The sequence below is a fragment of the Halyomorpha halys genome, unplaced genomic scaffold (genome assembly GCF_000696795.3).
Source record: "Halyomorpha halys isolate HHAL.00 unplaced genomic scaffold, Hhal_1.1 Scaffold725.1, whole genome shotgun sequence".
NCBI lineage: Eukaryota > Metazoa > Arthropoda > Insecta > Hemiptera > Pentatomidae > Halyomorpha > Halyomorpha halys.
In genome coordinates this window covers 127,453-141,124 of record NW_027110211.1, presented here as the reverse complement: position 1 = coordinate 141,124, position 13,672 = coordinate 127,453, and the positions used below count along the sequence as shown (strand labels likewise).

The window sequence follows — 13,672 nt, the reverse complement described above, 5'->3', positions numbered from 1 at the left end:
CTTTATATTTTACGTATTTTTGTATGAAACTATTGCTCTTGCCTTTGTTACTTGTTTTTTATTCTTTTCATTGTATCTTTTTATTTTTATTTCTATCATTTTATTTTTACTTAGTTTCATTTTGTATCTTTTTAGCCCTGATGAAGCCCTACAAAGTGGGGCGAAACGTTGGAAAATAGATAGTAGTAAACTATTTTTGTTTCACTATTGACCGCAACCCTGACCATCTCCCTATATAGTAATATTTTTAATTTTCTATATTTCTTTTTTGTTAATTATAAATAAATAATAATAACAATTTACTGAATAAAAAAAAACAACTAAAATGTAAACATAATAGACCAAACATTTCTTAAATTGTTATACATGGAGTATTGTCAATGCAAGATTTTTCCATAGTTTTATAAGGGAAGAGAATACATGGTTTAGAAAAAACACTAATATACCTGTGACTTAACACAAAAACAACATTTTTTTATGAATTGTATAATAATTAAAGAAATCATTTAAAAACAAATAATAACTGTAAGGCCATTTTATGGATACTAGTACACAAAAATAAAAGTTGCTAAATTTGAAATATTTAAAAAAATTAAATGAAAAGAAAAATCGGAACAAAGTGCTTACTTTAATGAGTTGGGCAGGTTATCAGAGGTACTATCCCTTAATACTAATCATAGAGGATAGGTCAGCATGACCTTTCATCAATCAATAGAAGCTGGTTAAAATATTTCACAAAATGAATTTTAAAATAAATCAATAACTTTTTCAATATTATAAATTTAAAAATATTCACGTATATATTGAATATTTTTAATGTTTCTTATGTTTGTTTAATGTTTCAGACATTATAGTTTAAATAACTAATTTTTAATCAATTTAAGTAAATTTAAATACAATTATGAAAGACAACAGAATTATTCCAATTAAGAAACTATTAATTAACACTAACAATTTTGAACAATTAAGTTGCCAGAAATCTAAAGAGAAAAACACTCCCTTGTAAGTCATGAACTTTTCAATAATAAAAGAACTAAAATAAAAATTTTTATTTACTGTAAAAAAAGTTTTGTTTGGCCTAATGATACCCTACTCCATTCAAAAGTGTGTATTTTTTTAATTCATCATATTCAATTTTGTAATGTTTCAGATACTAAAATAAGTATGTATTGAAGATTTTTTACATCAAATATTAATTTTTTTTTATATTGATTCACTAATGGCAATAATAGTTTTAGCAAAACACTCTTTGTGTAGAAGGTAACATGTTAAAAAGTTGACTAATTTAAATAAATTTGAATTTCATTGCAAAATTTCATAACACAAAGTATTATAATGATAACTATAGCTGAAATTTATAAACGAATATTTGATAATGAGTCAACCAGAACATGGGACAGCAATCATGCTCTGTTTATCTTTTCAGTTATTGGTTTATTAATCTTAAAAATGTTAAATTTTCATTTATAATATTGTCATAATATAGTCTTTGATAATACAGAACGCTACGTCAAGACTCTGATGTATTTATTTGAAATAAATAACATAAATATTCAACCAAATCCAATAAAAATCTTAAGAATTCAATACATAAAACGAATTTTTCCCATTTAGAGCTTTAAAGATTAATGGAAACAGGTAATGCATCAATTTATGAATAAAATCCAGTATTTCTAAGTAATAATTGATGATCATGACATCTTTATATTTAGAATAATCAAATTATCTATATTTTAAATAAAATAACTGTACTTACAGACGAGTGGTATGCTTTGATATCCTTGTATATGAGTAAGAAGAGGTCATTAAGGACAACATACACCGAGGTCCAATTCTTCCTAACTCTCTTACCACCCTCACATATCTTAGTGTAATGTAGCGGACCCTCGCAGATCACACGCTGCACAACAACATCACCTCTTAGTTCTTTCTGAGGGACAAACAGTGAATGATAACTCCTCAATATGATTATTATATTAATTTGAATTATCGCAAGCAGCTACAGTGATTCACAGTTCGTCTCAGAATACTTACATTTGTGGTTAAAAAAACAAAACAAATTAAAAATAAAAATAATTAATTGGCACATATAGCTAGTCAAACTAGTTAAAATCTAATAACAATTATAACATGCAATACCATTTTGCAAATAATACATCCAAACATTAAAAAACAACGATTTGTACAGAGATATATTTATAAAACATTTAAATTAACACCAATTTGCAGTACTAACTATATATATATTAAATGGGTGATTATTTGAGTATTAAACAGCCATAATTTAAATGGAACATGATGTCTACATACCATTCGACCATCAGACAATTGAGGCCATCCTTTAAGGCTAGAGGTCATCTCGTTTTCTTCTTTCCTATTTCACATAGGTTTGGTGTAAAATTTGTAATAACCATGCATAATTTTAAAAAAATCCGAACTATACCAATCTACAACTTATGAAACTGGCTAATAATGATAATCCTTCAAAGCAGAGATTCTAAAAAAATGTTTATATAAAAAAAAGTAAAACAGATGGACATTGTTTTTTATTTCCAAGAGAATGCATTTTGTTAAAAAAAGATACATATAAATATATCCAGAATATACAGTATACTGGTTTGCTTTTACTACTGGTGATCTAGGAATTTTCCTTCATTCAAATTGTTTTTTCTTGTTATTTTTGAAACAATTAATTTAAATTTCCAAATCCAGAATTAATTCTGTTAAATAAAAAGTTCAATCAATTGATACTAAGTTTTTAATAAGAATATAATTTGAAATGGAAAGGGTGTTGTGAATATGTGAATCTCCATCGTTATTTTTTAAATTATGAAATAAAAATAAATCAAAAAATGAAATGATAATGAAAAATTGTCAAAGTTTTTCAAGATATAAGCAACAGAGTTTTATGAACTTCTGGGTATGGTTTATCAACACAAGGACACGAAATTTCAGAAATTTGTTGTGCCAAAATGGCACTATAACATATAAATTATAAATAATTTGAAGGAGTGAGGAAGAAATGGGTATAAGTGCCAATAATCTATCTGGAGTAGAAATATTTGCGGAAGTAACATCAACTGGAGGAGGAAATCTGCTGAAAAGGGCTTTTCCCACAACCACTACCCAGGTGGTCTTCCAATGACCGACCTGGTAAAAATACTTTGCTTCTTTTATTTAACGGGATTATAAAAGATAAAAATTATATAAAATTTAAATAAAGAAAAAAATCACAAATTAGCATTTTACTTCTTCTTTTACCGTAGGAAGTAGCGAAAGTACTCATAAAAATAAAGAAAAAAAAATTTAAATAAAAAATTTAAATTAAAATTAATCAACCAGGACAATATTACTAAAATTATGAAGTTATTACAGAGAACTTTGTCGAAATAACTTGTAATTATGTAGATAACATATTTAGATTAAATAATTAAAAAAATAATTATTTACTAAAATTTAGGAAACCTCTGCTCTGAAGGAACCAGCTATTTAAAATGTGAAAGTAAAATCTAAAATAAAGTAAGTAGAAGAAAAATGAACAAAAGCATACTTGTTAGGTATCATCATAGAAAAAGCCTTAGCATTTCTCATTCGCCTCGGGCCGAATTCGATATTACTGATTTTACTAAAAATGGCAGCCATTTCTTCAGCCTGAAATTTTAAAGAATGTTTAGTATTCTATAAAAAAAAGACATTCTGCATGTTTTACAAATGAGTGTCTCAATTAATAAAACTATGATTAAATAAAGAACCCTGAAAGTTTAGTTAAAAAATAATCATAGCTTTTCAGATATTTTTCATTCTTCCCCTGTTATTTTACATTGAACCTGTTTCAAACATTTACAGCTAAATTAAATTACGGCTTAAGTTAAGTGTAATAACAAATTATTCAAATTCAAGCAGTGATTAAGAAGCAAACAGAAATTCGATTCATGAAAAGGTGGTTCCATTGGTAGTAGATTTATAATGTCCCAAAAGGTGGCCTCTGGACGAAATTGGACATTTTGTGGTTTAATTTAAATAATTAATGAATTTATATAATTCAAATTCTGCAAAAAATTACATTGAGCATGGAAAATTTTGAATCCTGATTTTTAATTACTATAAAATTCATTAAATCTGTCAGAGATTGATACCAAAGACAACTTTGTTTTGTTTTTTTAGTTACAAGAAATAAACCCCAAAACATAGCTCTACAAGAAAGTTGTTTTTCTATTTTTCTAGACTCAATTACTTCATATTGAAAATGTTATTACAATACATTAAATGTAGAAACATTAAATGAAATTTTAAACTTAAGACTTGTCACAGAATATTATAATAAATTGTAAAAAGTGTTAAAGGAAATGAAAAAGAAAGAAATTTTTTCCAAAGAGCACTTCACCCATTGAATAAAGATGGGAAAAAATTGTGTTTTTTTAACTGTGTTAATTTTAATAAGCAATTAAAATTTCAAATACTATTTAATATTACGTTATAATTTATAAGTTATAACTTAATCATATTATAATAATGTTCCATCATCATAAGAAGTTGAAAATGTATTTCTATTAATCAAAGAAAAATTGATTCAGTCAATTGACAAATAGTAGTTGATTAAATACCATCACCATGCACCAGTAATAGGCACTTAAACAAAAATTTTTTGGTACTGTGATGTTAGTTTACTCATAACTTTTTTTAAATTCTTGTTTATTGATAAACCTTTCACAAATTTAATTAACTAAAAGTGCTGCCGCGATTCCGAGGTTGTTAAAACCGATGCCTCAACCTCCTCAGCTACAAATGGCCCCATGGCTGATGTAACAATCAAAGTAGAAATTATTCTAAAAGAAACTCAATACAAGTTAACGTTGAAAATGATAGAAAATCCTAACCCCTCAGTTGCTAAACACCATTTTTTGTCTCAAGTGCCAACTACCAGTACATCTACCGTACCATTACAAACCAATAAAAACAAGGAAACACTATTTTATCATTTCAGTTTTTATCCCTACGTATCAGTAGAAATAAGTACTTAAATAACATAAAGGATGAGTGTACCCTAAGAAATTATGCCACACACCTGATTTCTGGTAGACACAGCAGAAAATATATTGTCAACCACCAAATCGACAGTTTAAACTTGAGAATAAGGGAACCAACTATTTTTAATACAATAATTTTTGGGTTGAACTAGCAGCTAAAACTGCTAATCGGATTTAATATTTATAAAAAGAAAACTAAATAATACTAATGAATAGTATGACTCAAGTTTTAGAGATTTTGGAAAGGGTTACACTTTAATTTGTGTTTCTTATTAATTTTTTTTATAACATTCACACATGTTATTTATCTGAAACATGCTCACAAACAATTTTTTAAGAAAGTTTAAAATCTTTATTGGATGAAGGATTGATTACATCCAATTCATGTAAAAATTATCTTGGAAATCAAAGCTTTGATAGAGTTATTAGTTCTTGGCAATTTTGGATTCCTAAAGAAAATTTTTTTACCTGTGGTGGTGGTTCAGGTGAGGGAGCTTGATGAGTTGGGAGCGTCCAGGATGACTCTGAGCTGTTTTCACGGAAATAATAAACTCTCCCGAGGGCATCACTTGCTGAATGCCACTAAAATAATTATATAAATTCACATCTAGTTAATATAAAGGATCATAAAATAGAAAAAGTAAAATTTCCAACAAAGCATATTTGCTGTCCTCCATCAAAATATCTAAATAAAAAAAAAATTACCATAAACATTAGAATGTTTGTGCAACTTCAATAAATTTTGTTTAATAATACAAGTTTTCTATCATTTCATAAATCAAAATAGATCCTAGTGTTTTTAACAGTGTTTGTTATAAACAATGAGATTAAAATCATTTTAAAATATTCAGAGTGTTTGAATCAGGAAAAAAATGTCTATACATCAAAATTGATTGAAGAATAGTATTACGATTATATAAATAATAATGATATAATTAAAAGTTAAGACATAGCAATAAAACTTTAAGATTATGTAAACTTAAATTTAAAAGAAGTTATTTATACATTAGAATAAGAATAGGATAACTCAAAATAATTAAAATATGGTAAGATTCGACAAAATACTTTCTATATCTAATAGAATATAAAACCTTTAAGGTTATGAAGATTTTGAGTACTTTGGTTCAATTTTCTTGCAGTTCAGTAGAAATTATTAGAGTATGATGAGAAAATCAATATTTAAATTTTATATTAAGTAGAAATTTGTTTCAATGTGTGTTGAAAAGTTTTGAAATGCTTATTTTACTTAAATAATTGTTTATTTACCATTTCTCAAAATGATACAACATTAATATTCTTATTTGCTATGATAGACTTTTTTTTTTTTCTTACATAACCATAAGGACTAAAAACTAAAAAGGAAGAAATGATTTAAGTTTTTCTATAAATTAACAAGATGTGTTTTTTAGAAATTTTAATAATAAATGTCATCAAAGGATAATTGCATAACGTGACATTTTTATAATAATTTAAACGATATATTTGTAGTATGGACCTATATATACCAATAGGAAAAAAAAAGAAGTCAAATACAAAAAAACATTATTGCTTTAATATCAATTTTAAAGTTTCGATAACTGAGTTTAATTTTAACAGAATCCATTATTTTATTTTTGAACAGTACTAGAATCTATAACATATAAATTTTTACAACAATAAGGTCAAGCTTCGTTTAACATAATTAGAGGAATGCATTATGTCATCTTCAAAATTAACAGCCCTACTCATTAGTAGCTTAATTGATAAATTGATCACACCAGGCAAAGAACTTATTAAAACTTCAGTACCATACAAAAAAAAAAAAAAAAAAAGATAAAACAGGATATTTATGAATAAGATAGGTTAGTTGAATATTATAAGAAATTATGGAAATGTGTAATAGAATTATTTAACTCAACGAATACATTCCTTCAAATAAACTAAAAATTAAAAAATAAAATTGATTTTAAAATATTATATTAAATATCATTAATCAGAGATTTCTTTCAATATTTGAATTTTATTTAAGTTGTCACGGAGAATTCTGAATATCACATAATTACAATAATCACTTAACAAGAAACTTTTTGCGAAACAAAATCAAATGAAGAATAAAAAAATTTAAAAATTACACAGCAATACTATGACAAAATATTTGTTTAAAATAAAGAGTTGAAGAGTAAATATTTTATTCATGGTGAGACATGTTTGGAATGAAAAAAATTAGAGAGGGTGAATGAGCCTTGGAGGTGTCTTGTCTACAGAGCCCTTAATCCTAAAAGAGGGAAGGACATCATCAACTTGGTGGCTTGGCGATGGGTTTAAGTCACAGAAATGTAGGTATACATTTAGAAGGATAAGTTCAACTTTTCCTTTGGACTACCTACCTAGTTTTTTTATGTCAAACTCATAGAACCAGAGATTTATTTCTGAAATTTCTAATTTTTATGAATATGTTTTTTCTAATAGAATTTCATTGGAAATTAATTTCGTCAGAATACTCTAATTACAAAACTTTTTTAATTAGCATTTGGTTGAAATGTAAGAATAAATGTATTAAAAAAAAAACAACTGTTGTATACAAATTGTAAACAGATTTACTTGTTTTCTTTTTTACCTTTTATATGTACGACTTTCATTCTATTTTTTTACCATCTTAAATTTCATTTCGGTATTTTCAGGTTTTTTTCATTGTGCTTTGGGTTTGTATTTTTTTAGGTTCTGTATTACTTTCTTTTGTTTTTAAAACTTTTTTTGCAATTATACGCAATTTAAAACTATTTTTTTCTCATTAATAATGAATTAATTCTATATCTCTAATAAAAGAGTGAAGAAAGCTTGTGTTATATCATATATATCTGCATCTTTTAGGGCCCCTACAGTTAAAAAAAATATATATATATTTAAAAAATTAACATTATCCTCAGCTATATCTTTTTCTGAATTACTGAATTTTTAAAAATAAAACTTAAAGGGTAAGTAGGACAGAATAGAATGTGAAAAAACTTTATTCTGGATCCTATAAATTAACAATGGACAAAGATACAAAAATATAATAAATACTTAAACAAAAATAAATCTTAATCCACTTTTGCAGCTTTGTAAAAACCTAGGAATGATTTTTACTATATATTTACTTTTCTATAACAAATTTAAATAGAAAATAGATTTTTAAAAAATTAACTAGAAGTAAAGATAAGTTAAAATATGAATACAACTTAACACGGAGTACCATTTATTTTTAATATTATTATTTTCACGAATTAAGAAGATGTTTATTTTCAAAATTTAATTTTCTTTTTATGTATATTTATAATTGTTTAATATACACAGATTTTTACATTTCTTACACCAAACAATTCAACATTTATTCCATAATAATTTTTAATTAATTAATTAACTTTTTTTTATACCAATAAAGCGAGGCTTTCATTATATTTTTAAACACTCATTACATCATAAATATCAGGTCTCAGGTAATTCCAGAACTACTTATCCAATGGTTCAGTAAAATGCTATTATCCAAAGGGCAAGTAAACTGCCACAAAAGTCAAATAAAATTCTATTGATTCCTTCAAATTATTATAAATACCTGAGATTTATGTGTGTTGTAATTATAAATGAGAAAATCATATTCTTCAAAAGCTGAAGCATAAATATCCCATTTCCACGCAGTTATATCACTAGATTCACTTGAAGTGTCATCTTCACTCAAGGGAATTGTTGAATCACTGTTAGTTGTATACAGTTCTAAGTTTGACACTGATGCCCTCATGTCAGTTGCAGGATTATTTTCCAAACTAGAAGGCTCAGATTCGATATCATCCAACAAGGCTTCAGCAGAAGCACACAACTGTTTGAATTCTTCATCCATAAGGAATATCACTTCGGGATGCTCGATAGCTTCAAGCTGAAGGCACAATTGTTCAAAACCGTACAGTATGAAATTGAGGAACAAGTCAGGATCGACAGGCTGAGGTATATCAGCTGTATCAACCTTATCGCCATAAAAGGCAACATTACAATCAGAATCAAATGCCGCCAACCTTGATTGGACCATGAGCATACCTGCTGATTCTAATGCATTATCACAAAGGGATTTGAAAAGGCCTTTCTTTACTTGAAAACTGCAGCAGTATGCTGGATTATTTTCCCAAACTGAATCAAAGCACATGTCTATTTTTATTTTTAAAAAAACTTACAAAAAAAAAATCAATTATTAAAATGCATAATTAACTAAAGATATAGTGGCACAGTTCTGTCTACTTGGTATGTACAGACTGACAGGAGACCAAGATGTGTACTGAATGTGGGATGGGTTATAATGAATCATCATTCTGATATGACTAGTCTCATTCATAGGCTATGGCTCAACATCCAACAGGAGCAACTGTTCTATGGGTCAATTAAAAAAACGTGACTGACAACCAGAGGTTAATTGCCAACTGACATCTGACTCTTTATCTCTTCCTCAGGCATCATTGATCATGATAAGTTCAAAATTTCAGTTAGTTACATTTTATTATTACTTTTTTTTTTTTTTTTTTTTTTAATATCCCCTCTCTCAACACATATATAATCTTATAGTAATAATTCTTATCGTTGAATAATAAAAGGACTACAACAAATCATGATAAGATATAAATATATTTATATTTGAATAAAAATTTCATTATTTATAACTAAAAGCCTGTTTTATTTTAAATAATAAAAAAAATAAATAGAATAAATTAAAAAAAAAAATACTAACTATTATATGCACTTTGTTTTTAATGGTTACTGGTAAAGTTAAAACTATTTTCTAATCATACAAACAGCAATAAGGATAATGTCATGGAAATAACAAAAATTATATCAGAACATCACTCCAGGAAAAGGAGTAATGCTGATTCTAGGAAAAAATGAGGGAATATTCCATTTCCTCCAAAAACTGGAATTTCCTATGGAGCTATTACAATAACAACATACAACTAGATATGCAGTCCTACAAAATCTAAATCAGACAATCGGTATATTTTTCAGTAATACTAATTGATATCTATTTTAATATAAACTTTCTACTACGCTATTAAGGAGAAAAGTTTGTAAATTAAAATATATTACTAAAAATGCAACCTCCACCCTCCCCCTCCTCCCAAAAAGTTGAATATGAAGTTATTCGAAAAAAAAAAAAATTAATATTCTTACTCTTATTTATATTATACTGCACAAAGTCATTTTAAAAAACATACATAAGCTAATAAGAATATGTAACTATGGTAAAACAAAATGGTTTAATTTTAATAATAAAAACAATCATTTATTGGCAAAATTATAGTAATGGTTGAATATATAATAATATTTCTATGGTGTAAATATAAGTTTTATTTTTTTAAACCCTTATAGTGCCTTAAGGTCAAACATTAAGAACATAGAAGGTGAAGGCCAGGTGGTAAAACAAATTAACTTTTATTGTTTAAATAAAATCAATTGTATCCAAATTAAAGTCTCAAAACATTCTTTATTTTCTTAAAAGTCTAATGTTTCGGTCAATATGGCCATACTCAAGAACAATCTTAAATTTACACTCACATAAAATATTTAAAAAACTTTATGCAGGGCATTCTGCCCAGGTCACTACTAATTATTATTAAAGTTATAAATATTGTTACGATAGCTAGGTGTAATAGAGTTAAACTGATTATAATTAAAAGTTTTGATATTAATGAAATAGTGAGAAAATAGGATAATTTTGACTGAAACTAGTGACATGGCCAGCATAAAGTTTTTTAAATATTTTATGTGAGTGTAAATTGGTTTTTAAGATTGTCCTTGAGGATGGCCATATTGACCGAAACATTGGACTTTTAAGAAAATAAATAATGTTAAGAGCTTTGGATAAAACTGATTTTATTTAAACAGTAATAACCAGTCTCAAGAAAGTGAAAACATTATTTAATAGTTTTATTGTTACTCTAGGGGTAAGCTAAACAAAAACTTACAGTAATAGTGAAAAAAAAACAAAAAGGCTCATCAATAATATTTATTAATTCTCTCCAAAGTAAAGATCACTACTAGAATTTTATTTTATGCTAATATTATTCAAATTTATTAACTAGTCTTACAGCTAGAATTAATACTTACAATTAAATTTAACTGACATAAAAATAGAAACAAACCTTTTTTGCAATGACTAATTATCACTTAAAACTTTGATGAAAACAAAAGTAATTATTATTTTTTGTAAAGAAGGAATTATTATTTTTTTTAATCTCAATGTTAAAAATAATAATAATTTCTTATTTCTAAAATAATCATGTAAATGTTTCCTTGAACCAAAGTACAAAGCTTTTTTCAGTTGCTGAGGTTTTCCATTGCTATTGTAGGTCAGTCATGCACTGATAAGTTCTTAAATAAAGGCCATAAAATCAAACCGGAAGACATTTAGACATGCTAGTAAGCGGTCAACAAAGGATTTAATGGTGACCCAGCAATTTTAGATGGGAGTCAAATTGACTGGTCAAGTAATATAAACCATTTAGAAAATAAATGAATATATAAAAAAAAATTGTTTATTCACATATGATATTAATATATTTTTAGAAAAAATATAATTAATATAAGTAGTGGAGTAAAAAAAAAATTATTTGAATAAAAATTGATTTTATCATTATAACCAGTATGACCTTTTACTTTATGAATTCAGTAAATATATGGATTATTTTATAAATAGAGGTGTTATAAGATTATGAGTCAGACAACTAAAATTTTGATTTTCAGCAAAAACCTTCATGACTTCTAAAGAGAAGTATAAACGTTATATTATCATGATAACTTTATTCTCACTATTAAAAAAAAAAAAAAAACTAAATAAATATAAATAGAAAGCAATAATACAAATGTTTTAATACCTTATCTCCTGTAATTGTATGGACATAACATGTCTGATGTGTTTCAGTATCAACTTGCGTATTCCAACCAGACGGTAAATCTGGAACATTAGCAGGACTCTCACCTCTCATCAGTTCTTGGCAGTTAGCATATATTACTTCTTCTTGCTGCTATATAATGTTCCAAAAAAAAAAAAAATTAAAATTAAATAGTTTTAAAGCAGGCCATTATAAACTATATTCAAATTAAACTGAATCAATTTTTCACATACCTTTGGCCGAAGACTTCTTCGGGGTTTGGCAACAGGTATTTTGGGCTTTAACTCGATACTATCACTACTTGAAGCACCACCAGTTTCACCACTAGCTCTTCCACTTTCAACAGAATCAGTACTATCTTTAAGATTATTATTTTCAACATAGCTCATGGACATATTGCTATTAAGAAACTTGGCCATGTTTTTCTCTAATTTTTCAGCTATATCTCCTAAACTCTTGATATTAATTATAGGTTTGATTCCTTTCACCACAATGTTATTTTCTTGATCACTTTTAAGTTCTTCAACACTCTTAATGCGATTAACGTCCCTCTCTTCCTTTTCTTGATTATCCACACCTGTGAGATCAGGAGTGCTGCCAGAGAAAGATCTAAGGAGAATCTTTTTTTCATACTCCGTCTTGAAACTTCCTGAATACCTGAGCCTTTCTGCTCCCTTGATTTTGACAGGCTCAAATTTAATCTGTTGAGCCATCTCTGAGAGTGAACTTGATAAATTATCATCCAAAATATTAGCTTCTGCAGTAGTATCATCTTTTTGTTTAGGCATTTGTACAATGGAATAATCAGGTGTGGGCAATTGACCATATCTGTCAGATACCTTATCAGTTGATAAGACTTCATTATCTGACTCACAATTCAACATCACTTTAGTTTTACTTGAGCTTTTCTTTTTCTTGGAGACATCCCCCGGGCCAGGCTTGATATTGACACTGACCGTGAAATTGTGAGGGGGGGTAAGAGGGCTTGCTTGGAGCTTAGGTTTCTCTTTTTTGTTGGCAACATCAACAACTGCTTTATCCTTAGAACCTTCCACGATGCGCACATAAGTAGATGGAACATAGAAAGGTCTTCGACCTGTACTTCTTATGACTTGCCACCAGTCACTATTTGTTTTTTTCAACAAAAGTAACTTTTCTCCTTCCTTAATAGTAATAGTTTGCCCATCCTTAGTTGCATATTCAAAATCATAGAGTACTTCAACATTTGTATCATTTATTTCCATTCTTTTTAATGTTTACCTTATAGTGAAACACTTTCCCACAATGCAGGGAGAAATCTGTCGGTGCCTTAATAGCACTAGGGATAAATCGTTGCAGAACATTGTTCACTCATTGGATATATCAATATTTAACTAATAGATTTTCAATACACAATTTTTCCAAAATCCAGTTAATCTAGAAAAAACAAAAAAATTAACAAATTAAAAGAGAGTTTAAATTTAAGGATAAATATTTAAAATTTGTGAGATACTTGAGAGAGCGGGAATTTATCTAGAGTAAACAAGTACATTTACTTTTTTCAACAGATAAGTGGGTTTCATAACTAGATACAATATCCAGAGTCAAACCACCTGTTTTGAAAGAATAATAACACAAAATATTTGATAAAAATTTAAGAGTGGCTGAAATAACTGTTTTTAAATGTCAGATAGCTAAATGTTATTGGATTTGATAAGGTAGGTCTGGTAAATGTCATATTCAGGCCTTTGACATATTTGAGGTACTAACCAACACGGA

At 27.1% G+C, this 13,672-nt stretch overlaps 1 protein-coding gene across 6 annotated transcripts in view; it reads right to left on the bottom strand.

Annotated features, from left to right (window-relative positions):
* The window catches only part of LOC106685695 (rho GTPase-activating protein 15), a 29,352-nt gene that overhangs the window by 15,077 nt on the left and 603 nt on the right, over window positions 1-13,672 (bottom strand). For 4 of the 6 annotated variants that reach the window (XM_067048356.1, XM_014428507.3, XM_014428508.3 and 1 more), the window contains exons 2-7: window positions 12,148-13,330; window positions 11,897-12,046; window positions 5,496-5,609; window positions 3,551-3,651; window positions 2,311-2,374; window positions 1,757-1,930 (exon numbers count right to left, since the gene is read on the bottom strand). In XM_067048356.1, the coding sequence (XP_066904457.1) occupies window positions 1,757-1,930; window positions 2,311-2,374; window positions 3,551-3,651; window positions 5,496-5,609; window positions 11,897-12,046; window positions 12,148-13,158 (1,614 nt within the window). In that variant the 5' untranslated portion in view covers window positions 13,159-13,330. Of the gene's footprint in view, window positions 1-1,756; window positions 1,931-2,310; window positions 2,375-3,550; window positions 3,652-5,495; window positions 5,610-8,598; window positions 9,424-11,896; window positions 12,047-12,147; window positions 13,331-13,672 lie in introns of those variants that run through there. The other 2 variants (XM_014428510.3, XM_014428512.3) reach the window with 2 other exon arrangements.